The 26,561-nt window shown below is 43.8% G+C and overlaps 1 protein-coding gene across 2 annotated transcripts in view; it reads left to right on the top strand.

Annotated features, from left to right (window-relative positions):
• Positions 1–26,106, top strand: part of cmtm3 (CKLF-like MARVEL transmembrane domain containing 3) — a 74,519-nt gene extending 48,413 nt beyond the window's left edge. The window contains exons 5-8 of one of the 2 annotated variants that reach the window (XM_069902041.1): positions 18,531–18,686; positions 19,342–19,434; positions 20,148–20,271; positions 25,565–26,106. In XM_069902041.1, coding sequence (XP_069758142.1) covers positions 18,531–18,686; positions 19,342–19,434; positions 20,148–20,271; positions 25,565–25,602 — 411 coding nt within the window. In that variant the 3' untranslated portion in view covers positions 25,603–26,106. The other variant, XM_069902040.1, reaches the window with a different exon arrangement.
• Positions 26,107–26,561: the final 455 nt, after the last annotated feature.

The raw sequence follows: 26,561 nt of genomic DNA, 5'->3' as shown, positions 1-26,561 counted from the left end.
TCACTCAGTAAAAATAAACAAGAAATTCCACTGAGTCAATTCTTTTCATTCCCTTCTCCTTCTGTCATTTTAGACGGTAGATGTCCCCGGTAGGTTTTCTCTATTGTGTTTCATGTATGGCTCCCATATTTGTTCAAATATTGTAATATTATTTCTTAAATTATATGTTATTTTTTCTAATGGAATACATTTATTCATTTCTATATACCATTGTTGTATTCTCAAGTTATCTTCTAATTTCCAGGCTGACATAATACAGTTTTTTACTACAGCTAGGGCTATCCTAACAAATCTTTTTTGTGCACCATCCAATTTAAGTCCAAATTCTTTGTTTTTTATGTTACTTAGGAGGAAGATCTCTGGGTTTTTTGGTATATTGCTTTTTGTGATTTTATTTAATATCTGGTTTAGATCTTCCCAAAATGTTTTCACTTTCTCACATGTCCAGATTGCATGAATTGTTGTTCCCATTTCCTTTTTACAGCGAAAACATCTGTCAGATACTGTTGGGTCCCATTTATTTAACTTTTGAGGTGTAATGTATAGCCTGTGTATCCAGTTATATTGTATCATACGTAACCTCGTGTTTATTGTATTTCTCATAGTTCCTGAGCATAACTTCTCCCATGTTTCCTTCTTTATCTTTATGTTTAGATCTTGTTCCCATTTTTGTTTAGTTTTACCATTTGTTTCCTCATTCTCCTTTTCTTGCAGTTTAATATACATGTTTGTTATAAATTTTTTGATTATCATTGTGTCTGTAATCACATATTCAAAATTACTTCCCTCTGGTAACCTCAGACTGCTTCCCAATTTGTCCTTCAAGTAGGATTTCAGTTGGTAATATGCCAACACTGTATCGTGAGTTATATTATATTTATCCTTCATTTGTTCAAAGGATAATAATTTATTTCCTGAAAAGCAATTTTCTATTCTTTTGATCCCTTTTTTCTCCCATTCTCTAAAGGAAAGGTTATCTATTGTAAAAGGAATTAGCTGATTTTGCATCAGTATTAGTTTTGGTAGTTGGTAATTTGTTTTATTCCTTTCTACATGAATCTTCTTCCAAATATTGAGCAGATGATGTAATACTGGAGAATTCCTATGTTGTACCAATTTTTCATCCCATTTATATAATATATGGAGGGGGTACCCCTCCATAAATCTTCGTCCGCGAAGCCAAGCCAAAGAAAGATATATAATATATGTTCGGGTATCTTCTCCCATATTTTATCTAGTTCTAATCTAGTCCAATCTGGCTTTTCCCTTGTTTGATAAAAATCTGATAGGTATCTTAATTGTGCGGCTCTATCATAATTTTTAAAGTTTGGCAGTTGTAAGCCTCCTTGATTATACCATTCTGTTAATTTATCTAGTGCTATCCTCGGTTTCCCCCCTTTCCATAAAAATTTCCTTATTATTTTCTTTAACTCTTTGAAGAATTTCTCCGTCAAGTGTATTGGCAATGCCTGAAATAGGTATTGTATCCTTGGGAAAATGTTCATTTTAATACAGTTTATCCTTCCTATTAGTGTTGGTGGTAAGTCTTTCCAGTGCTCTAAATCGTACTGTAATTTTTTCATTAGTGGATAATAATTGAGTTTATATAGATGGCCGAGATTTTTATTTATTTGTATACCTAGGTAACGTATTGCTTGCATTTGCCATCTGAATGGTGATTCTTTCTTAAATTTTGAGAAATCCGCATTATTCGTTGGCATTGCTTCACTTTTATTTGCGTTAATCTTGTATCCCGACACTTCTCCATATTCCTTCAATTTCTTATGTAATTCTTTTATTGATATTTCTGGTTCTGTTAAATATACACCTCCTCCTCATTGTTGAAACAGAGACACTACCCTCTTGCCATTTGCACTTCCTTTTGAAAGTCCTGCAACTGTTTTCTGATGCCTTTAACCAGGCACCATCTGGAACCACATCTATGACAACAGAAGTCTCCGACCATTCCCCTCACTACCGAGTCTTCTGTCACTCTTATTCCTCTGCCTTTCAGCCCACCACAGTGCCACGATCACCGGACTTGTTAGCTGCATTCACCCCACCGTTGTAATGAGCTGCACCCATGGTTTTCTTCACTACCTGTCTGCCTCTCTCCCCTTCCTCTGCCTGGTGGTCTGACTCTTTCCTTCACTTGCGGGGTGACCACCTCTGGAGAGTAGCTATATACACAAGTTCCAGCCCCATGGTTCCACCACCATGCATCTAGGTGGTACTCAACTTGACCAAACCTGAGGAACTTCCTGCAGGTCCAGTCATCAAGAATAAGCACAGTGTTTCAAAATTCCCACAGGCTGCACCATCCAATGTATGGAGCTGAGCCCAGCATGGCACTTTTAAACTATTGAATGCACTGTAAATGTAACCTGATCTCCGTTCCCATTCTTTATCTAGATTTTTTAAATGGAAAAACTACCCCAATCATCTCCTGACAAATGCCAGTATCACACTGTGAAACCAAAGGCCAGCATTAAAACATCCTACAGACCCTCCTGTCTGAATCCCCCTCCTCACCAAAGTCTGCAGTCTGACATCACCATGTTCCAAGTTCAAGGTTCTTTTTATTGTCAAGTAATAATACATTAAAAATGTAATATACACTATATATGTCAACTTTTGTCTGCCTTAAGACAGAGTCACCATGAGAGTCCATGGATTCGTCTTCATCACTCCCACATCTGCACATACTCCTGTTTGATTCATCGGCAACCCAAGCTCCAGATCCAAACCTCCAAAAAGATCAGGAAGCCTTCAGCACTCAAAGCCCTTCAAATCCCAGCTCCGATACTCTCAATCACAGTAGAATATGTAGATGCTTTGGAGAGGGTACAGTGGAGATGTGCTAGGATGTTGCCTGGATTGGAGAACATGTCATTTGAATCAAGGTTAACAGAGCTAGGGCTTTTCTCTTTGAAACGTTGAAAGATGAGAGGTGACTTAATCGAGGTGTATAAGATTATGAAAGGTTTGGGTAGGATAGACAGCTAGCACCATTTTCCTGCAAGGACAATAGCAAGTACCAGAGGACATCTGTTGAAGGAAAGTTTAAGGGAGACATCAGAGGATCAGAAAGTTTGCAGATGACAAAAAGTTTGTAGGTGTAGAGGACACTAAGGAAGGGTTTCAAAGCTTGCAGAAGGAACTGGACCAGCTAGAAAAGTGGGCTGCGAAATGACAGATGGAACTTAATGCGGACAAGTGTACGGTGTTGCACTTTGGAAGGACAAATCAAGGTAGAACATACACTGCAAATGGTAGAGCACTGAGGAGTACGGTAGAATGGAGGGATCTGACAATACAGATAATTCCCTTCAAAGATGTCACAGGTAGATAGGGTCATAAAGAGAGCTTTTGGTCTTCATAAACTAATGAGTATAGGGCTTGGAGTGTTATGGTATAGGTGTATAAGACATTGGTGAGGACAAATTTGGAGTTTTTGGTCAACTAACTACAGGAAGGATATCAATAAGATTGAAAGAGTGCAGAGGAGATTTATAAGGATGTTGCCAGGACTTGAAGAACAGGTTAAACAGATAAGGACTTTATTCCCTGAAGAGTTGAAGAATGAGGGGAGATTTGATGGGTATGGATAGAGTAAATGCAAGCAGGCTTTTTCCACTGAGGTTATGTGAGATAAAATCTTGAGGACATGGGTTAAGTGAGAAAGGGGAAAAGTTTAATGGAAACATTCTTCATGCAGAGAATTGTGGGAGTGTGGAACAAACTGCCAGCTGAATTGGTAAATAACATTTAAGAACAATCGACAAATATATGGACGGAAGGTGACGGAGTGATATGGTCCGGGTGCAGATCAGTGGAATTAAGCAGAAAAATATTGGCACAGTCTAGAAGGGCTGAAGGGCCTGTTTCTGTGCTGCAATGTTCTATGGTTCTAGGTAAGTTTTTACACAGAGTGGTAGGTGCCAGCAATGTATTGCCAGGCATAGTCATAGAGGCTAGTGCAATAGGGACATTCAAAAGACTTTTTAAAAGGCACATGAATATAAGAAAAATTGGGGGTTCTGGATATGACGTAGTGAAGGGTTAGATTGTTGTGGAGTAGGTTCACACAGGTCGGTGCAACATTGTGGGCTATGGAGCCTGTACTGCGCTGTTCTATGAAAAAAAACCGCAGTGCCTTCTATACTTAATACACTCAATCAGCCATACGCTGAAATCCACTGTGAAAAGCCAGGAAAGGGTTACACTGAAGAGTTCAATCTGTCCAAAGTACACAATACGTAGGTCCTTTGGTGGGAAGTAGTTGGAAGTATTTGATGCCTAGTTTCTATATAGCTTCCTGTGGAGGTTATTTTGTCGCGTTTGCACTTGTGAGAGTTGATCCAAATTGAATCAACTTTTCAGAAGGTGATCGGGTTTATGCTGATCTGTTACCATTAATTGGTTTTCAAATGAAAACCATTCGAATGGGACTCAGAGTAGAGAGAAACTAACTTAGCCCTGTTTCGGTTTATTTTCACTGGTACAATGAGAAGGGTTCTTCCATGAGTTTTCATGAGGGATGTTTAATGACTGAGACTATATTCACTGGAGTTTGAAAGGATGAGGGGTATCTCACTGAAACCTATTGAATACTGTAATAGCTGGATATGAGGTTGTTTTGGCAGACAATGCAAAGGAAAATCCTAAGGATTTCTACAGGTATATTAAGAGCAAAAGGATCGTAATGGACAAAATTGGTCCCCTTGAAGATCAAAGTGATCGGCTTTAATTGGAGCCAAAAGAGATGGGGGAGATCTTAACTGTTTTTTCTTCATCAATATTCACCCAGGAAATGGGAAAAGAGTTATGGGAAATAAGGAACAATAGCAGTGAGGTGATGGAACATATACAGATTAAAGAGGAAGAAGTGCTTGCTGCCTTAAAGCAAATAAGGGTGGATATAAATCCCCAGGGCTGAGCAAGATTTTCTCTTGGACATTGAGGGAGGCTAGTGTAGAAATCACAGGGGCTCTGGCAGAAATATTTAAAATGTCCTTAGCCATGATGGTGCCGGAGGATTGGAGGGTATCTCACATTGTTTTAAAAAGACTCCAAAAGTAGCCCTGGAAATTACAGGTTAGTGACCCTGATGTCAGTAGTAAGTAAATTATTGGAAGGAGTTCTAAGAGATCGGATATACAATTATTTGGATAGCCAGAAACTGATTGGGGATAGTCAATATGGCTTTGTGTGTGGTAGGTCGTGTTTAACTCTTGTAGAGTTTTTAGAGGTGGTTACCAGGATAGTTGTTGAAGGAGAGGCTGCAGATGTTGTTTTCATGGACTTTATCAAGGACTTTGACAAGGTCCCACATGGGAGGTTAGTCAGGAAGGTGCAGATACTAGGTATTCGTGGTGAACTCGGTTCAACAATGGCTGGATGTGAGAAGCCAGAGAGTAGTGGTGGATGATTGCTTCTCAGACTGGAAACCTGTGATTAGTGATGTGTGTCAGGGACTGGTGTTTGGACCATTGTTGTTTGTCATCTAGATCAATGATCTGGATGATAATGTGGTAATTGGATCAGCAAGTTTGCAAGATTGAAGGCATTGTGGACAGTGAAGAAGATTTTCAAAGCTTGCAGAGGGATCTGGACCAGCTGGAAAAGTGACAGATAGAATTGAATGCAGACAAATGTGAGGCGTTGCATTGTGGAAGGAAAGACCAAGAAAGGACATGTACGGTGAATGGTAGTGCACTGAGGAGTGCAGTAGGACAGACGGATCTGGGAATACAGGTACATAATTCCTTGAAAGTGGTGTCGCAGGTGGATAGGGTTGTAAAGAGAGCTTTTGGCTTATTGGCCTTCATTAATCAAAGTATTCAGTACAGGAATTGGGATGTTATGGTATAGTTGTATAAGACATTGGTGAGGCCAAATTTGGAGTGTTGCATACAGTTTTGGTCACCTAACTACAGGAAAGATATCAATAAGATAGAAAGAGTGCAGAGAAGACTTACTAGGATATTGCCTGGACTTGAGGAACTGAATTATGGGGAAAGGTTAAACAGGTTAGGACTTTATTCCCTGGAGCGTAGAAGAATAAGGGGAGATTTGATAGAGGTATTTAAAATTATGTGGGGGACAGACAGAGCAAATGTAGATAGGCTTTTTCCACTTAGGGTAGGTTAGATACAAGCCAGCGGACATGGCTTAAGAGTGAAAGAGGAAAAAATTTAGGGGGAACACGAGGGGGAACTTCTTCATACAGAGTGGTGGGAGTGTGGACGAGTTCCCAGTTGAGGTGGTGAATGCGAGCTCAATTTTAATATTTAAGCAGAATTTGGATGGGTACATGGATAGGAAAGGTATGGAGAGCTATGGACTGGGTGCAGGTCAGTGAAAATAGGCAAGAAAAATGGTTCAGCACAGACTAGAAGGGCCGAAGGGGCCTGTTTCTGTGCCATAATAGACAGAGAGAGGATGTTTCCTCTGGTGGGGGAACCTGGGACAAGAGTGCACAGCCTCAGAATACAAATATGTCCTTTTAGAACAGAGATGAGGAAGAATTTCTTTACCCAGAGAGCAATGAATCTATGGAATTGGTTGCTGCGGACGGCAGTGATTGGGTATGTTTAAGATTGAGGTGGATATCTTCTTGATTAAGAAGGAAATCAAGGATTACAGGGAGAAGGCAGGAGTATAGGGTTGAAAAAGATAGTGAATCAGCCATGATAGAATGGTGGGCCAGATTTGATGGCCCAATTTTTCTCCTTTGTCTTATGATCAGAGTAGAGAACTACAACAAAAAGAAAGGTCATTTAGTACAAAGGAAGAACAGCATGAGAGCATTGTTGTGGGGTTTAGTCAAGAGCCTGATGGCTGTGGGGAAATAACTGCTTTAAGCCTCTTGGTGTGCGCTTTCACACTCTTGAACCTTCTTCCTGATGGGAGGAAAGAGAGTGTGTCCAGGGTGTGATGGGTCCTTCAGTCACAGAGTCATTTAGCACAACATCTTGTCCATGTCGACCAACGTGCCGTCCTGCTTTAGTCCCACTTGCCTGCATCCAATCCCCTCTTAAAGGAAGCTAACAAACCTGCATCCAGTCAAAAGTTCAAAGTTCAGATTTGTTGTCAGAGTACATAGAAGACATCAAATACAACCCTGAGATTCTATTTTTTCTGCAGGACAGGCAGAATTTTTATTTATCAGTAGTGCGAAAAACTGTACTCAAAGTAAGATAAGCATACAAAAGAGAGAAATGTAAACATAGAAGGAAATACAAACAAACTGATTGTGCAAATACAGCAAATAAATGTTAAATAATAAATAATGAGCAAAGTAAGAGTCCTTAAATGAGACTCTGAGTTTGTGTTGAAGAGTCTGATGGTGGAGGGGTAGCAACTGTACCTGAACCTGTGGTTCAAGTTTTGTGGCACCTACACCTCTTTATCGATGCCTGCAGTGAGAACAGAGAATGACCTGGGTGGTGTGGATCCTTGCTGATTGCGGCTGCAGCAATCTATAGACTTCCTTGATGGTGGGGAGAGTTTTGCCTGTGATGAACTGATTTGTGTCCTTTGCAGGGCTTTCCACTCAGAAATATTGGTGCCCCCATATCAGACAGTAATGCAGATGGCCAGCACACTTTCCACTACACATTTGTTGAAGTTTGCCGAACCTCCACAAACCCCTGAGAAAGTAGAGGTGCTGATTTGCTTTCTTCACAATGAAATTTGTGCATTGGGTTCAGGAAAGATCCTCCAAAATAGTGACTCCCAGGAAATTTGCTCACCCACTCCACCTCTGATCACTGAATTGTACATCTCTGGCTTTACTTTACCAAATCCACCATTTTGTTCAACAGATCGTTCTACAATGGCCTGCCAACAGTATGTTGGTTACCTCTCCTTAGCAGTGGAAGATGTAGATGGAGTCCATGGAAGGGAGGGAAGCTTGTGTGATGCTCTGAGCGGCATTCACCACCTTCTGTAACTTCTTCCGATTCTGAACAGAGCAGTTCCTGTGGCACACTGTGATGCATCCAGTGCATCTGCTTTCAGTGGTGCTCCTGTAGAGGTTGTTGAAGGAAAAGGGGACATGGTGAACTTCCTTAGTCTATGAGAAAGTAGAAATTACAATATTTGGAGAATCTCTATGTACAATGAGAGATACCAGGAGGATGTTACCGGCTGAAATCTGATGAAGGGGTTCAAACACAGGGTTCAGATACAGGCTGGAATCTGATAGAGGGGTTTGGAGATTTATACACAGAATAACAGTTATTTCGAAGTGAGTTATAGGTTGGAATTATTCAAGAGATTTATCATGTTTTAAAATATAGTATAAAAGATAATAAAGGACAAAGTTAGAGTCAAGAATCTAATCTTAGAGATTAGAGTTAGAAACTAATTCTTTTTATATTTACAAGTTAGATATTTTGTTCAGTCTCAGATCCCTGACTTTCCACAAATTCCTGAGGCAAACATTCTTAATACACTTTTTGATTTACAACTTTCTCATAAGGGTTTAAGATCCCTTATATCCCTTATTTATAATAATTTGCTTGATTTAAGGAGAGCCTTATTAGTTAAAATTAAGAACGATTTCAGATGGGTCTGGGACTCTATTTGTAATCTGATTCATATGACCTCCTTTTGTGCACGACGCTGTTTGTTGCAATTTAAAGTGGTCCAGAGAGTACACTTCTAAAGTTAAATTGTCTCATTTTTATTCAGATATAAATCCTCTATGTGACAAATGTAAAATTGGTGAAGCTTGTTTGGTTCACATGTTCTGGGCTTGCCCTAGTTTAGAAAAAATTTGGAAAGATCTTTTCAAACATCCTCAGTGATTCTCAGGTTTAAATTAGAAACTTGCCCTTTAATTGCTCAATTTTTGGTTCATTTCAAGATGATGATGTTTTACTGACTCAGAACAGAATTTGATCATTTACTTCATTGATGAATTGTGGGTAGAATCGAACATGTTTAGCTGTAGACAGGGCATTTCCCCAAGTCTAGTGTTATCAGAGACAGCAGGATGTGAAAGGCAAGTTGTTTCTTCCTGCTGAAGCTTGCTGTGCTTGATGGGTGGGGTGGGAAGGGTTGAGAATTCTGGTGAGTTGCCATGGACCTCTGACATCTCAGCACTTGCAGTATTTTGATGTATGGAAAGAAATTTGGTTTCTTGGTTGCCTCAATAGACTAGAAGAAAACAATTGGGACAGCACAGAGGCCATTCAGTCCCTCCCTTGTCTCTTTTCCAAACACTCTGCATTTCTTTTATCTATCAAGTATTTAGCCATATCCTTTCTAAACACCAATGAGCATATCTGCTTCTACCACTCTCTGAGTAGCTGGTTCCATGACTCCTGGGGCATTGGTTGGCCATGAGTACTTCAGGCAGTTGTCTGGAATCTATGGTTTTTGACAAATCCACCTTGACTGATATAGTTTTAGGTTTCACGATTCTCAACCCTTTGAATGATACAGAGGTACATCTCAGAGAACCACCGCTTCACATCGGCAGAGACCCGGATTCAATCCAGATTACTACTGCTGACAGTGAGGAGTTTGCATGGTCCACCTGTGACCACGTGAGTTTCCTCTACACCCTCTGGTTTTCCTCTCGCCTGCGAAAGATGTCCAGGCTGCTATGTTAATTGGCCACTGCAAGTTCTTCTAATGTGTAGGCGAGGAGAAAACTCTGGGAGGATGATAGTGTGGGTATAAATGCACAGTGTACAGATGCACTGAAATTCTCATTTGCCGCAGCCAAACAGGTATGTCAGATACATCAAATAAAATAGGTATAAATTAAATTACCACAATATGCCCGAGTAGAAAAAGAGATAATAAATATAAAAGAATAGAGAGATAAATATTTACAATAGCAGTAAGTGCAAGAAAAAAAGGTGATGTTTTAATAGTTCAAACAGATCTTTGGTCCCTGAGTACCGTATATTTCGGCATACAAGTTGACCCCCCTTTTTCAGCCTCATTTTAAGGGTTTTATGGTATATCTGGCATACAAGTCGACCCCCATTTTCTGGCTGCCTGAGGTGCCCCTTTGACCGCCGTAAAAATCGACCCCCAAAGCTCGCGATGCTTAAGATGGGCCATCGACGCAACGCACCACATGATGAAAATATGAAGCGAGCTTTAAGTTGAAAGTGATAGAAATGGCCAAGAAAACCAACAACTGTGTTGCTTCAAGAAAATTTGATGTGTACAAGAAGTTGGTGAGAGACTGGAGAAAGAAAGAGAAGACTTTTAAGAAAAATACCAATAAGGAAAAGTTCTTTGAGAAAAGGAATCACTCATTGGCCAGAGTTGGAATTTCACGTTGCAGAATGGGTACGTGAACAGAAGCGAGATTGCTATATAGTCACCCAAAATAAAATAAGAACATTTGCACTGCAGTGGGCCAAGTCGCACCCAGACCTCAGTGATGATTTTGAGGCTACAGTCGGCTGATGCAATCATTTCATGAACAGGAAAGATCAGGTATTATGCCAAAAAACAAAAATTGCACAGAAACTACTAAAAGATGTTGATCATAAAGTTATACGTTTTCCCCAATTTATTATATGGAACCAGCAGAAACACCAGTTTGAATTGGCAAATATTGGAAACGTGGATGCAACCCCCATGAATTTCAACATGACAGTCAATAGAACAGGGGAATAGAAAGATGTTAAAACTGTGCAAACCAGAAGTACAGGCCACGAAAGTCCATGTTTACCGTGGTGTTATCGTGCATGGCCGATGGGACGAAGTTAAGACCCATGGTAATCTTCAAACACAAAATTAAACAGAAAATGAAATTCCCTGCAGATATTTTTGTACATTTTCATGAAAAGCGTGGATGGATGAAAATGGTGTAGAGCTATGGATAGACAATGTGTGGAACAGGCGGTCGGGGGTTTACACAAAGAATGGAGTTTGCTGGTCTGGTTTTGTAGCCACTTAACTGAGAAACACTAAAGTAGCACTGTGCTGATATGTAATTACACCACTAGGTCACCAGGGGTCATCTCGGTGACTTTGTCTATAAAGTAGTCCAGAGCTACAGTCTAACCTTCCAGATTCGTCTTGCAGAGAGACAAGACCTCTTAGTGTACATATTAGTTTATTAAAGTTGTCTTATACTCGCACTCCTGGTGTGGTTATTGTCAGTACAGGCACTACATAATACTTACATGGCGGTTATCCCAGGAGGTTTGACGTCTATATTCCATCCTCTCAATTTCTGCTTGAACAAGCCATTCAAAGACCATGTGCACGAGGAATGGAATACATGGATATTGAGTGCAGAAAGGTCCTTTACAAAAAGCGGGGCAATGCATCCTGCATCACTTGATGTGATGTGTGACTTTGTGCTCAAGGCATGGGGCAAAGTTAAAGTAGAGACTGTGATAAAATCATTTAACAAGTGCGGTATCTCTCATGCAATTGATGGCACGGAAGATGATTTATTGTGGGACACTGACAATGAAGTTGAACCCCCCATATCAGATATGGACGGGGACCCTCTATGATGACTGTTTAAACAGTGAGAGTCTGGATGTTCTCGCTGCCATCTTTGCTTCAGACGACGATAGGGAGAGTGATTTTGAAGGGTTTAAAATGTGTTGATGTTTTCAGACAATGATGGCAATTTTGAAAGGTGCTTATTGTGTTATTTTCAATAAAAATCTCAATGAAAATCTGTCACAGTCGGGTTTGTTTTGGTTTTTCAAGGATCGAAGTATGCTTAATTTAAGGTCTCAAAATTAGATTCTGAATTTTAAATGAATGGGAGGGGAGGTAGGGAGGGTGGGAGGGGAAGGGGGGGGAGAAAACAACACTGTATATATTTGAAAAGGAAAATGTATGTATCTTGATCAATGTGGTTTATAGTGTGAAAAATAAAAAATTTTAAAAATTTTTAAAAATTATATCTCGACTCCCATTGTTTCCAATTTGTACTGACTGTGGTTTTCCGATGAGGACGTCAAGGATCCAGTGGCAGAGGGGGATGCTGAGGCCCAGGGTATGGAGCTTGTTGACCAGCACTGAGGGAATAATGGTGCTGAAGGTTGAGCTGCAGTTGATGAAGACCAGCTGTATGTACGAGTGGCTGTTTTCGAGGTGATCTGGAGCTGAATGGAGAGCCAGTGATACTGCATCTGCGATAGGTGAATTGCAGTAGGTCCAGTCCTTTGCTTAAGTACGTGTTAATTCTGGCCATGATCAACCTCAAAGCATTTCATCACAGGAGATGTTAGTGCTACTGGTTGATAGTCATTGAGGCAGCTCTCACTACTCTCCTTGCAGGGGTTCACCCTCTTGATGACAGCCTTGGAGATAGATATCTCAGGGTCCTCAGCCTTTGCTGGGATTCTCATAGACACTGTTGGGTTCTCCTTCCCAAAGCAGGCCTAGGAGGTGTTCAGCTCATCGTAGCCATCTATCGTATTCACCCTCACTTTGTAAGCTGTAACGTGACAAAATTTGGATGTAAAAACTGTTCTTGAACCTGAAAGTAGTGATCTTCAGGCTTCTGTACCCTCTGCCTGAAGGTAGCAGTGAGAAGGGGTGGTGACCAGGGTGCAGGAGAAGGCCCTTCTTAATGTTGCCTGCCTTCTTGAGGTGCCTGGTGGTCAGTGGGAGCTGGTGGGGACGTGGGCCTGTTTCCTGTGATACAGCTTATTAACCTAGCAGCTGATCTCGCTAATGCTTCAATTAAACAGAATATGACAGGAAGTGGAACTCTCAGGAAGTTTGGTGTGCACTTCAATTTCACAGCTGATGCTTGGCAAACACCCGCCAAAGCTGTTTGAGAGCTGAGACCCAAATTGGAAGTCCTCCCCAAGAGTTAGACCCGGAATATTTAAATTCTTAATCTCTTTTAAGTATCAGTTTGCAGAAAACAAACTATTAACGCATTTGGCCTCAAAGATAACATTTTGCACGAGTTTCTCCGACGTTTGTTTTTGGAAGTGAACTTTCCGAAGATATTAATCGCGTGTGTCAAGCCTCTTGAATGATTGGGAAGTGAACATTTAAATGTTTTAAAGATTTATAACGTTACTTTTGAAATTGAGGACTAAAGTTGTTAGAGTTTCACGATTGTTTGCAGAGTCTTGTGCAGATAAATAGAGTTAGCAAAGTTGTTCATAACTTTTTGCAGTGGCAAATTAAATGTGCTCTCCGGGGCTTCTGCAAAGTTCTCGTGCAGTGGAAGGCTGCTTGAAATTTGACAGTGGGGTTGCGAACAGCACCCAGTCCGCTTGCTTTTTTTTTAAATTTCCTGTTGGCTGATTTTATTCTCGCTCCAATCGTCCCATTGTCTGGGTTCCTGAGATCGGACCCTCCCGAGTCTCTCAACACTGTTTCCGTTTTCCGCTGAAGACCCCCTGTATTTCTTGGTTCAAACGGGGCTTTGGTTTCCCCCCGTTTCCTGCACTGAAGTTTCCCCTTCTCCCTTTCACTGCCCCCCCCCCCCCCTTTTCCCGTCCCCTCCCCGATCCAGCCGCCGCGATGGGTGACCGCGAATCTCCGGAGCCCGCTTCCGCGTCCCAGCCGGGACTTCGCGCGTTGATCGCGGACAGAAGTTTCCTGACCTCTCGCAAGGGACTGCTGGTGGCTGGCGAGGTGGTGAGTGTGCCATCGCGAACCTTTCGCCGCGGCCCGTGCAATTCGCATTGTGGTGACTGCCAAGTAGACCTTCACTCATTAGATGGGAAGAAGTTGAACGCGGGGTTCCTGCTTATGTTGGCGAGCTGTGAGCTGATGGCGCTTGGGGAATTTCCCATGAAACGTGCTGGATTTTGTCCATTTAGTGTCATGTAAGATTGAGACGCAGAGATTGCAGATGTTGGAGTCTGGAGAAAAAAGATGGGAGGAACTTAGTGGGTGGAATAGCATCAGTGGGCCGAATGGAAGGACCCTTCTCATTACTTCACATGAAGATTCTTTTTCCTGCAGGAGAGGCAAAATGACCCCTTATTGGTAGTGCAATACCTCGGAGATGAAATGAGTTTGTTGTTGAGGGGTCTGATGGTGGAGGGGTTGCAGCTCTTCCTGAACCTGGCGGTGCGAGTCTCGTGGCACCTACACCTCTTTCCTGATGGCAGCAGCGAGAACACAGCGTGTGCAGGGTGGTGTGGATCCTTGATGATTGCGGCAGTATGCCCTGCAGATGTTCTGGATGGTGGGAAGGGTTTTGCCTGTGATGTCTTGGGCTGTGTCCACTACCTTTTGCAGGGCTTTATGCTCAGGGGTATTGGTGTCCCCATACCAGACCGTGATGCAGCCGGTCAGCACACTTTCCACCACGCCTTTGTAGAAATTTGCCAGGGTTCCCAATGGCGCACCAAATCTCCGCAAACCAGTGGGAATTCTGTGACAAATCAGCTTTTCTCTTAAAAAGAGGGGCCAACTTTTGTCAGAATCTTTCATTAAGACAGGTAAATTTGAGGTACATTCCAGGACCCTAACCCCCATTGAGTTCACTCACCTTCCACTGCGCAACACCTTGCTCTGAAAACTCTCGCCTTGCTTTGTTAAATGCCCTCAGCACAACTTTCAGGATCTCTCTGGTTCAGGCACCTTTTGACCTCTCCCCAGATCTAATCAAATTATGAGCTGCTGGGACTTAGCAGGTCAGGCAGGATCATGGTGGTCAGTCAGTGTTTCAGGCCCAGACCCATTACTTGGTTCTGAGGCTAATTCTTCTGAAATCCTCACCAAATGTGGTCAAACACAATTGTAATGTGACTTTCCTGCTTTTACACTGGAACCAATGAAGCTAAGCTGGCCTCTTTATCCACTAGTGTTGCTACTTTCAAGGAGCTATGGACCTGCACCCCAAACTTCCCCTGTGTGTAAATGCTCTGAAGGGTCCTGTTTAAAAGCATTTGAGATTCTTGACTTTATAAATCTCTGTCCATATACAACATAGATATTCATAAACATGCAGGACTAGTTGGTCTGTTGTTAAAGAAAACAAGCGGGATTGTATGTTTTATCCAAACATTTGCCTCTCCTCCAAAATCAGGGCATAGTGTGTACCATATACTCTGATATTTACTGTGACATCACCTCCCAAACCAATTACCTCTACCAGGCAAGGTCAGCAGGTGTAAGGGAGCAACCCCCTGCAGATTTCCCTCTGGGTTAAGCACAGTCCTGACTTGGAAATGTATCTGTCACTGGGTCTAAACCCTGGAGCTCCCTCTCCAACAGCACCTTCGCCAGGTGAACTGCTTGAGCTACCACGGAGGAAGAAATAGCGAGACTTCTGGTTAGAAATTGTTCCACCGGGCAGACACAGCATGGATTCACAAAGGGCAGGTCATGTTTGACAAGTTTGCTCGAGTTTGAGATATAACAAGTGCAGTGGATAGAGGGGAACAGGTGGATGTTGTGTACTTGAATTTCCAGAAGGTGCCACTTATCCATATGATAAGGATGCATGGTGTTGGGGGTGATGTATTAACATGAGAAAATAATTGTTTAACCAATAGAAGGCAGAAAGTTGGGATAAATGAGTTATTGCTGGGCACGCATCTGTTCACGATATATATTAATGATTTGGAAGAGGGTACCCACTGTAGTGTATTCAAGTTTGCTGATACAGTAAAACCTCGTTAGAACGTGGTAGTTGGGGTCCAAGACTTCATACTGCGTTACAGCTGAGTCGCAGAACAGATGCATATAGGTCATGATTTAGGAAGCAGGAAAACAGAATACTGTGACTCAAACCCTATAATAAGACCTTTAAACTCCACATATTAACAAACAAATCTTCTAACTGAGTCATAAGTGTCCATTTTTGAGTTTGTGGCTGTTAACCACTGTTAACCTGGCATCCTAAAATCAATATTTGGGGTCCACAGACACCCGCGCTTTAAGCACTTCCGCAGATTAACAAATCGCGTTCTAACCAGGTTTCGATGTAACACTAAATTCAGTTGAAAAGAAAATTGCGCCAAGGATGCAGAGAGTCTGCTGAGAGATATAGATAGGTTAAGTGAATGGGAGAGGGTCTGGCAGATGTACAATGTTGGTAAATGTGAGGTTATCCACTTTGGAAGGAAAAATAGAAAATGAGATTATTATTTCAATTGTGAAAGATTGCAGCATGCTGTTGTGTAGATGGTCTTGGAGTTCTTGTTAATGAAATGCAAAAAGTTGGGTTGCAGGTACAACAAGTAATCAAATTTAATTTTTTGAAAGTTAAATTTAGACATAGAGTACAGTAACAGACCCTTGCAGCCCACAAGCCCATGCTACCTAATTACACATAATTGACCTACCACCCAGGTACGTTTTGAATGGTGGGAGGAAACTGGAGCCCCCAGGAAAAGACCACATAGACACGGAGAGAATGTACAAACACCTTACAGACAGTACTGGATTCGAACCCTGTTCCCGATCAATGGCGCTGTAACAGCGTTGCGTGCCATCCAATCAAGAAGGAAAATGGAATGGTAGCTGTAATGTTTTATGTTCATTGCCGGAGAGATTGCATTTAAGAGCAGGGAGGTTCTGCTGCTACTCTACAGAGTACTGGTGAGGCCTCACCTGGAGTACTGTGTGCAGTTTTGAGAAAGAATATTCTTGCTTTGGAGCGACGCAGAGGAGGTTCACAGAGTTGATTCCGTGAGGATAGCCCATGAGGAGAGATTGAGTCACCTGGGAATATACTTGCTGGAGTTCAGAAGAATGAGAGGATATCTTACAGAAACATTATGGCGGCACGGTTAGTGTAGTGGTTAGCAATGCTGTTACAGCGCCAGCGACCCAGGTTCAAATCCACTGCTGTCTCTTAGAAGTTTGTATGTTCTCCCCTTGTCTGCGTGGATTTCCTCACCTCCAGACCCCAATCAGTGAGGATTGGTAAGAACATCTCCTCCACAATCTCCATCAGCACCGGTGCACCACAGGGCTGCTCTCTTCGTCCCCCTGCTCTACTCACTTTACACCAATGACTGTGTGCCTCAGTACGACAACAGCACATCTACAAATTTGCTGAAGATACCACGATAGTGGGTCTGTTTTTTTTAAAAAAAAGCAATAAGTCAGCACAAAGGAGGGAGATTGAAAACTTGGCTGAATGGTGCACTAACAATAACCTCACACTCATTGTCGCCAAAACCAAGGAGCTGATTGTGGACTTCAGGAGAAGAAATCCAGAGATATACGATCCAATGATCATTTGGGGGATCAGAGGTGGAGAGGGTAAGGGGACACAGCCCAGTACAACACGAGCAAAACTCTCCCTGCCATTGAGAACATCTACATGATACACTGCCATAGGAGAGCAGCAGCAATCAAGGACCCAACCACCCAGCACACGCTCTGTCCTCAGGAAAGAGGTCTAGGTGCCACAAGACACGGACCACCAGGTTGGGGAACAGTTACTGCCCCTCCACCATCAGACTCCTCAATGACAAACTTGATCAGAGACTCACTTCTTTGAGGACGCTTACTTTGCAGATACATTTCAACATTCAGGATGGTAACAGGCCATTTTGGCCGACATGACCATGCTGCCAAATTTACACCCAATTAACCTATACCCCTGGTACTTTTTGAATGGTGGGAGGAAACCAGAGCCCCTGGAGAGAACCCACACAGACATGGGGAGAATATACAAACTCCTTGCAGACAGCACGGGATTCAAACACCCGTCCCATTTGCTGTCTCTGTAAAGGCTTTGTGCTATAACCGCTACACCAACTGTTCCACCCCTGTATTTTCTGTAGCGCACTATCAATTTGTTTACATTTGTATGCGTTTCTTTTCTTAAGTACAGTTTACAGTTACCAGTAAGTAAAAATTCTGTCTGGTCTGCAGGAAAAAGAATCTCAGGGCTGTATGTGATGTCATGTGTGTACTCTTAACAATAGATCTAAAATCTGAACTTTGATGGGTGAGAATATTCAAGACTCATCCAAAAACATGGCATGGACATTGTGAGGTGAATGGCATCTTGTAACCAGTTGAGTTTCATTATCGGGGTTGTAAGGGGGGTGGGGAATAGACAGTCCAAGGCAGGTGTCATTGGCCAGTCCTAACATCCAACCCCCTGCTTAACCCCATACCCCCACCGTGACCTCCCACCTCCACCGTGTCCTTCCACCTTTACCGTGACTTCCTACGTCTACCATGACTGGCCACAACCCTGCCGTAACTTTCCACATCTCCACCATATCCTCCCACACCTCCACCATATCCTCCCACACCTCCACCATATCCTCCCACACCTCCAGCATGACCTCCCACAATGTGGCCTCCCACCTCCACCATGATTGGCCACACCCCTGCCGTAACTTTCCACACCTCCACCATGATCTCCAACAATGTGACCTCCCACCTCCACCGTGTCCTTCCACCTCCACCGTGACTGGCCACACCCCTGCCGTAACTTTCCACACCTCCACCATGACTTTCGACCCCTACCATGACCTCTCACCTCCACCGTGACTTCCCACACCATGTCCTCCCACCTCCACTGTGACCTCCCACACCTCCACACTGACCCCATGTTGTTGCCACTGATCTTCTTGCTACAGGTGCTCACCTTCATAATTTTGATTTGCTACCTGGCATCATCCATGGTCTACTTCATCACTGCACCCCTGATTGAATTCCTGCTGGCCGTTTCTGTCTACTATGTGTACGTGACCAAGGTTGTCGAGCGGTTCAGGAGCTTTCATTTCCCGCTGATCGTAAGTACATCTCTCTCTCTCTCTCTCTCTCTCTCTCTCAACATTGGGCATTTCACTGTTGGCTGGGCCAAGTGGTTTAATGTTCACCTCAGAGTTTTATCAGCCCACCCTAGGACAGCAGGAGACCACCAGTTCACTGATACTTGCTGTGGAGGCCTCATCATTGGGTAGATTTAAAGTGAAGGTTGATAGGTTGTTGACTGATGAGGGGATTAAAGGTTTTGTGGAGAAAGCAGAAGAATGGGGTTGAGATTAAAAATACAAAAAAAAACAATTTGAATGGTGGGCCGAATGGCCTATTTCTGCCCCTTCATCTTATGACACCTTGGCATGTGTCTCCCTCCAGCGTAACCCAGATCACATGCAGCCATGAGCTGGGAAGCGGCAAGTAATATTCCACTTTGCTGATGTTAAGACCTGCCTTACCCAATGCGGCCGTAATTACACTTTCAGCAGATTAACTCTCTCAGCCTGATAGAAATGCATGTTGGACCAGTTATTGAAATGGCCTGGTCTGCCTGAATCTTTCTATCCTTCCTGCCATTAATGGACTGTCCAGTCTTCACATAAGCAGACACTGCACATGAATGGTTTAGCGCATTGTGTTTTAGATCCACAATTAATACAATTTGTTTTCATCCAACAATCCCCACAGGACTTTCTCCGATGTATCACCGCTGCCATCATTTTCTTTGCAATCTCAATTTATGCTGTTACAAAGAGCAATGCAGCATCAAAAGCAGCGGGGGTGAGTGAGATTTCTCAGAGGTTAAACCCAGCCTGTCTATTCATCGACTGTCAGCTGTCGGTAACTCTGGTGTCTATCTTACCCTCCTCTCCTTCCCCACCCTGCCCCATCTTCCCCTCATCTCCCCTGTCCTCTCCTTCACCCATTTCCTGACCCACCTACCTCTCCCTCCTTGCATCCTCCCTTTACCCTCCCCTCTTCCCCGCCTCCCTCCTTTGTCTTCCTCTTCACACCCTCCCCACCCCTCCTCCCCTATCTTCCCTCGTACCTCCTCCCCACCTCCTTCCTCCCTCCTCACCTTCCTTCCCCACCACTTCCCCACCTCCTGACTTGTCCCTCTATCCTCCTCTACCCATCTTCTTCTCTCCCCCAACATCCATCTTGCCCCTCAATATCCCACCTTGCATCCCCCTGCCCTCCCACTTTCCCTTTCTTCCAGCTCTTCTCCTCCTCCTCCTCACTTCCTACCCTCCCCACCCTCCTCCTTTCTCCCTCCTACCTCCTCCCCCTCCACCTTCTCTCCTTCCCACCTTCTCCTCCACCATCCCCACTTTTCCTCCACATCTGCCCTCCTCTGTCTCCCCCAACCCCCATCTTTCTCCTCCATCTCCCATCTTCCCACATCTCACTGCTCCTACTCCAACTTCATCTTCCATCCTCTTCATTCTTCCCTCCTTCCTCAACCCCCACACATCTTCCTCTCTCATTCACAGATCTTCGGTTTCATTGCAACAGTAGTCTTCGCCTTTGATTTTTACGGCATCTTCAATCAACTCATCGTATTCATCAACCCCCAGGATCTCCCCACTCACACAGCTACCATCAAAAAGTCCACAGGTAAGTAGGGAAACTCCTAAACTCTGGTCCCACATAGGCTCAATTCTGTAACAGCCTACATTTATATATAGCCTGTAATGCTGCAAAGGTTTCCTAGATGTTTCACAGGAGTGCAATACCTCCCAGTTAACCATTGTAGCCAAGAGACAGAAATCAAGCTCTTCACAAGTGGATGTGTGTAAATGCAGAGAGATTAACTCAAGGGAGGACAGGTGCCCACTGCTGGTCCCTCCCAGCTCCAGAGATCACAGTTCGATCCCAACATCAGGCGCTATGTGTGGGTGGAGTTTGCACCCTCTTCCTATGGCCATGTGGGTTCTCCCGGGGGCTCCAGTATCCTCCCACATCCCGAGGACTGGAGCTGGGAGGTTCATTGGCTGCTGTCAGTGGGTGAGTGGTGGTATCTTGTGGCGGGGGTGCGGGGGGGTGGAGGGCTAATGAGAAAGAAAGGGTCACAGGGCAATAAGTTGGGGAGTGTGAATCCTCTGAGAGATGGCATACATTTGATGGGTCAAATGGCTTTAACCTCTGTTGCAAGGAAAGGCGAGTGAAGATTTGACTGGCTCCACAGAAACTGCTGCTGTGTGAATAAGGCTGTGCTCTTGCATCCACCTCAGTAAGCAGATGAATTCTTCTTTACAAAACTGCAGCACTCCCTCAGTTGCCTTTTTTGTTGTCTTTTTGATGATAAATTAATACCACCCTTTTATTTTTCATTATCTAAAAGTTACAAGTACTACATTAGTCTACAGTTCAAGCTATTCACAGGAAACATAAGTTACAAATGAAATTTAATTAATACAGTCAAATATTAATTCCTGGGACAAGGTGACACTGTCGATGTAAGCGAAGACCAATTCGGTGGGGCAGGCACACACAGACGCAATGAGTCTGTAGGGACAATTGGCTTTGTCAATTTTGGATAGGAGATGGAAACAGGAAGTACGGGGTTGGGAAACTAATTGTTGTAGGCCGTGCCAGGGAGGTGACCAGAAGTGATGAGTTCAGAGATTGTGTGTGATATTTGGGGGGGGGGGGGGTGGGGGTAAGTAGGAGGAGGTGTCTGAGAGCTGTCGTCTGGCTTCAGCCTGATAGAGGTCAACGCGCCAGACCACAACAGTGCCACCCTTGTCTGCAGGTTTGATGGTGAGGTTTGGTTTGGTGTAGAGAGTAGAGGGCCGGGCATTCTGAGGGGGTGAACTGGGGAGGGTCCAATATCCTGGCAGGCAGGTTTGCTAGAGCTGTTGAGGAGAGTTTAAATTAGATTGGCGGGGGGGGGGGTGGGGGGGGGTGGGGAGTTGGGAATGTGAGTGCAGGGAATGTGGCAGGAGGTGGAAAGGATAATGTAATGTGTTGTGGGTTTGTGAAGGATAGACAGGGGAGAAACCTAAATGTCATCACATGGAAGGTTTGAAATGTGTCAATTTCACTACAAGGAGTATTAGGAGATGAACTTGGAGCATTGATCAGGATGCGGAATTGAGATGTGTGGTTGTTACCCAGACTTTGCTGATGGAAGGACAGGATTGCCCAATGCGGGTAACTTTTTTAAAAAAGTGATACGATGGAAGGCAAAAGGAGGTTGGAGTACTATTACTGGTCAGGGATCATAAACACCTGTAGAAAAGGAAGACTCTGCAAAGGGAGTGTGGGTGGAAGTCAGAAATAGGAAGGAGTAATCACTGTACTGGGAGTGGTCTATAGGGCCTCAAATAGCCCTCAGGATACCGAGGAGCAGAGAAGTAGGCAGATTTTGGAAAGGTGCAGAAATTACAGGGAGACTACAACTTCCCTAATATTGATGGGTACCTCCTGACTGCGAGAGAGAGTTAGGTGGGACAGAATTTGTCAGGTATGTCCGTAAAAGATTCCTGACACATTATACAGACCAATCAACAAGGGGAGAGGCCATATTGGATCTAGTACTGGGCAATGAACCTGGTCAGGGGGAGCATTTTGGTGACCACAACTCCCTGAGCTTCACTATAGCTAAGAACAAGTAGAAAAAGATAAAATGGGGAAGTGTTTAATTGGGGAAGAGCTAATTACAATGGGATGAGGCAAAAACTAGGGAGAGTAAATTGGGAACAAATGTTCTTGGGAGAAGGCACAGAAGTAATGTGGAGAATGTTTAGGGACCACTTGCGCAGGGTTTTGGATAGCTTTGTCCCAGTGAGACAGGGAAAAGGGAACTGTAGTTGACCAAACAGGTGAGGCAGCCAGTCAAGAAGCAAAAGGAAACATACATTAGATTTTGGAAGCAAAAAATAGGAAGGACTCATGAGAATTGTAGCCAGGAAGGAACTTATGAAAGGACAGGAGAGTTGAAAGGGTTTACGGGAAGGCCTTTTGCAAGTAGCATTAAGGTGAACCCCAAGCCATTCTATGTGTACACAAAGAGCAGAAGGATCACGAAAGTGGAGGTAGGGCCACTAAAAGGAGGCAACATGTGCCTCAAGGCAGAGGAGGTTGGGATGCCCTAAATGAATACTTTGCTTCAGTATTCACCAGCAAAAAGGACTTTGATCGAAGTGAGGTCAGAATAGAACAAGCTTGTGTGCTGGACCTTGTTGAGATTAGGAAAGTAGAAGTGCTGGATCTTCCTAAAAACATTAAGATTGCTAAGTGTCTGGGCTGGATGAAATATATCTCAGGTCACTGGGGTGATGGCGATGTCCTTTGCATCCACCTTGGCCACAGGGGAAGGGCCGGAGAATGGCAAATGTAGTTCCCTTGTTTTAAAAAAAAGTCAATAGGGAGAATCCTGGGAATTATAGGCCAGTGAGTCATACGTCAGTAATATGCAAACAATTGGAAAGGATTCCTAGGGACAGGATTTTTGAGCATTTGGAGAAGTACAGTCTTCTCAGGGATAGACAGCATTGCTCTGTAAGGGAAAGGTCATGCCTCACAAGCTTATTTGAGTTTTTTGAGGAGAATACAAAAGAAATTGATGGAAATACCGTGGCACATGTTGTATACATGCATTTTAGTAGGGCATTTGACAAGGTCCCTGTAGCGCTATCAATTAGCTACATTAGACTGAGAGCTGTGATTAATAGGCTTTAACCACTATAAGACATCAGCACGACTCACATGTTGCTGGCCCGGTTCCAAGGCAGATACTGAGGGAGGAGTTTGGGCATAACAGCCTTTATGGGGATTCTGAGGGGAGGAATCACAAGTGTACGGTACAGGCCACCCCATACGATACATTCATACAGACAGTGCTAATAGCTATACAGTGGTTCCACCACAGTCCTCGTGAAAGATTCATTCAGAAAATCATGATCCATGAAACCTTGGCTGTGTGGATTCAGAATTGATTTGCCTGGAGAAAGCAGAGAGAAGTATGGATGGAAAGTATTCTGCCTGGAGATCTGCAGGGATCTGTTCTGGGACCCCTGCTCTTTGTGATTTTTATAAATGTCCTCGATGAAGAAGCAGAAGAATGGGTCAATAAGTTTGCAAATGATACGAAGATTGGAGAAATTGTACAAAGTGTTGAAGGTTGTCATAGGTTATAAAAGGATATGGACAGGTTGCTGAGTTGGGCGGAAAAGTGGCAAATTGGGTTCAATCTGGGTAAGCGTGAGGTGATGTAATTTGGAAAGTCAAACCTGAAGGCTGAGTACAGGGTTAATAATCAGATACATAATATTGTGTTAGAACTTTAGGGACCAAATTCATACATCTGTCCAGGTTCCCGTACAGGTTCATAGGATAGTGGAGAAGGCCTATGGGATGCTGGGTTTCATTAGTCAGGGGATTGAGTTCAAGAGTCGTGAGGTCATGTTGCAACTCTACAAATCTCTGGTGAGGCCACAGTTGGAATATTATGTTCAGTTCTGGTCACCTCATTATAGGACAGGTTTGGAAGCTATGGAGAGGGTGCAGAGATTTACCAGGATGTTGTCTGGTTTGGAAAAAGTTAGCAGTTTTTCTCCTTGGATCGAAGAAGGATGAGAGGTGATTTAATAGGGCCCTACAAGATTCTGAGAGACATAGATAAGGTAGGCAGCCAGCACCTTTTTCCCAGAGCAAGAGAGGCAAACAGCAGAGGGCATCTGTGCAAAGTGAAGGGAGGAACATTTAGGGGAGACATCAGGGGTGTTTTTTTTTAAACACAGAGTTGTGGGTGCCTGGAATGTCTTGCCAGGGATTATGGTGGAGGCTAGAACATTAGGGCCATTTAAGAGGCACATGGATGAAAGAAATAGAGGATTTTGAGGTCAGAAGGGCATAGCTTTTTTTTGGTAGGACTATACATATTGGTCAGCCCAACATCGAAGCCAAGGGGCCTGAACTGTGATGTATTGTACTATTTTCTAGGTCCACCACCTTTGCGTTTTGTAGGCAAATCATGGATTCCCCCTCCATTTCCACACTTACTGTAATGGCTGAGGTGCTATTGCTCCCTGCCATCAACCTTTTGCATTTTTCAACAGTGGTGGATGGGGGCAAGCGTCGTGATTGTATTCTCATCTTCCAGTGATGTGAAAGGATTCCTGGCCACAATGGTTGGTGAAGTCACTGGCCCAGCGCAGCTCCTACATGGCCCAAGACTTTCAGAAGACCTGTCTGACATATGTGCTAAAAACAATCAAATTACACCACTATATAAAGCAATAGTCCAAAACAGGAGGCAAGTCTCATGATGACTGAAGTCATGCTATCTCAGTCCTCAGAGTACACACTCCCGCAATCCTCACGTCGAAAAGAGAGTCCAAGATGTGAGTCCTTTTACTGGACAATGAGATAGCAGAGTGATGAACTGAAATTCCTGGCTGCTTTGTAAACTGGCTCACTAGCAAATGCCAAAGTCTCCTGAACTCCTTGAAGGTGAGGCCAAGACTTCCAGGTCTTTGAAATTCAGTCAAAAAATCAACCACTGACAGCCGAGCTAATCAGTGATGAACCGGTGGTGGAGTCACAGATGTTAAACGAGAAAATTAGGCGAAAGATGGCAGTTTTGCGATGGAGTGAATCCACCCTGGCCAGCTCATTGCCTGAACTGGAGTTAGAGACAGAGCTTTACTCACAAGCAGCAGATTTCTTCTGAACAAGGTTTGTCCGAGTACTCCCACATCTCGTGCACAAAACCTCCTTTTGATTTAAATCCCATTTTAGCTGTTTAAATTATTTATCTTTCTCCATCTTCCAAGCAGCGCAGACCATGACTTTTACACTGCCACTCTCACCGAGTGACCCTCCCATGGTGAGGTGGATTTCTCTGGAATCACATTCAATAATTTTGTGGCACCTGGTGTAATTTCTTCTCCTCTTTCTCTAGGTGAAGAAGTCATCCCATCTGAATCTGAGAGTGAGTGATCTGCAAGGGGATAGTGAGTCTCTTACCCTCTCATCTCCTGGCTCACCCCTTTGATCAGTGTAATGTTTACCACACACAGCGTTGGTGTACCAATCCCCGCTGCCCAATCTGTGTGTGCCAATGGAAGACTGAAGGTGGGGGAATGGGAGAGAATCCCCCTGATGACGAGTCAGAGAGTGTGATCCACAGGTACCGACTGCTGCTGTGGGTCTTTCCCACTGGATCTTCCCACTTCACTCCTTGCGTTTATTATTCGAACCTCCCCAACTTGTTCCAACTCTCCCTGCTTTAAGTTGGTCTTGTTTTTGCAAATCTTCCCACAGACAGGACACAGATCATCTGTGGAAACTTTTGGAAGAAGCACTCAATGTCAAACAAGGAGCTGCATGTCAAACCTATTGGGTCGGGCATGGGGGGGGTCCTGCGCCACTCAACTGACCTGATGTTCCAACAGCAAAAATGCCACAGACAAACAGCAGAATAAAACACAATTTTGTGCCGCAGGGTTTGTGCTGGTACCAGTTTTTGTGTCTGTATATTAACGATTTGGACAGCATAGTAGCCACATGACTTTCAAATTTGCAGGTGACACCTAAATTACTACAAAAGTGAGGGACTGGGTAGCAGAGGGGTCATCGTCAGAATGGAGTACATCAGAGTGGAAAGGCTTTGGCTCAAGGGCCTTTGGCAAGAAGAGGCTGAGGTGATGTTACAGGAGTTGAAGTAAGAAAGGGACAAAAAGGATTCAGCAGGTAGACACAGGAAATGGCAGGTTTTAGATTAGTGGTTCTCAACCTTTCGCTTTCCACTCACGTCCCATTCCCCATTCGGTGGAGCCACATTTCCTGCACCCCCACCGCTCTAGCTGCTGGTTAGACCTGGTTTGTTGCTGAGCTGTGCGGATTCTGTGATTCAAGCAGCTCAGAAAGTGGAAGCAGTGAGCCCCAGCGGATGGTCC

This window comes from Narcine bancroftii, chromosome 10, assembly GCF_036971445.1.
Source record: "Narcine bancroftii isolate sNarBan1 chromosome 10, sNarBan1.hap1, whole genome shotgun sequence".
Classification (NCBI taxonomy): Eukaryota; Metazoa; Chordata; class Chondrichthyes; order Torpediniformes; family Narcinidae; genus Narcine; species Narcine bancroftii.
This window is presented reverse-complemented; position numbering and strand designations above follow the sequence as displayed.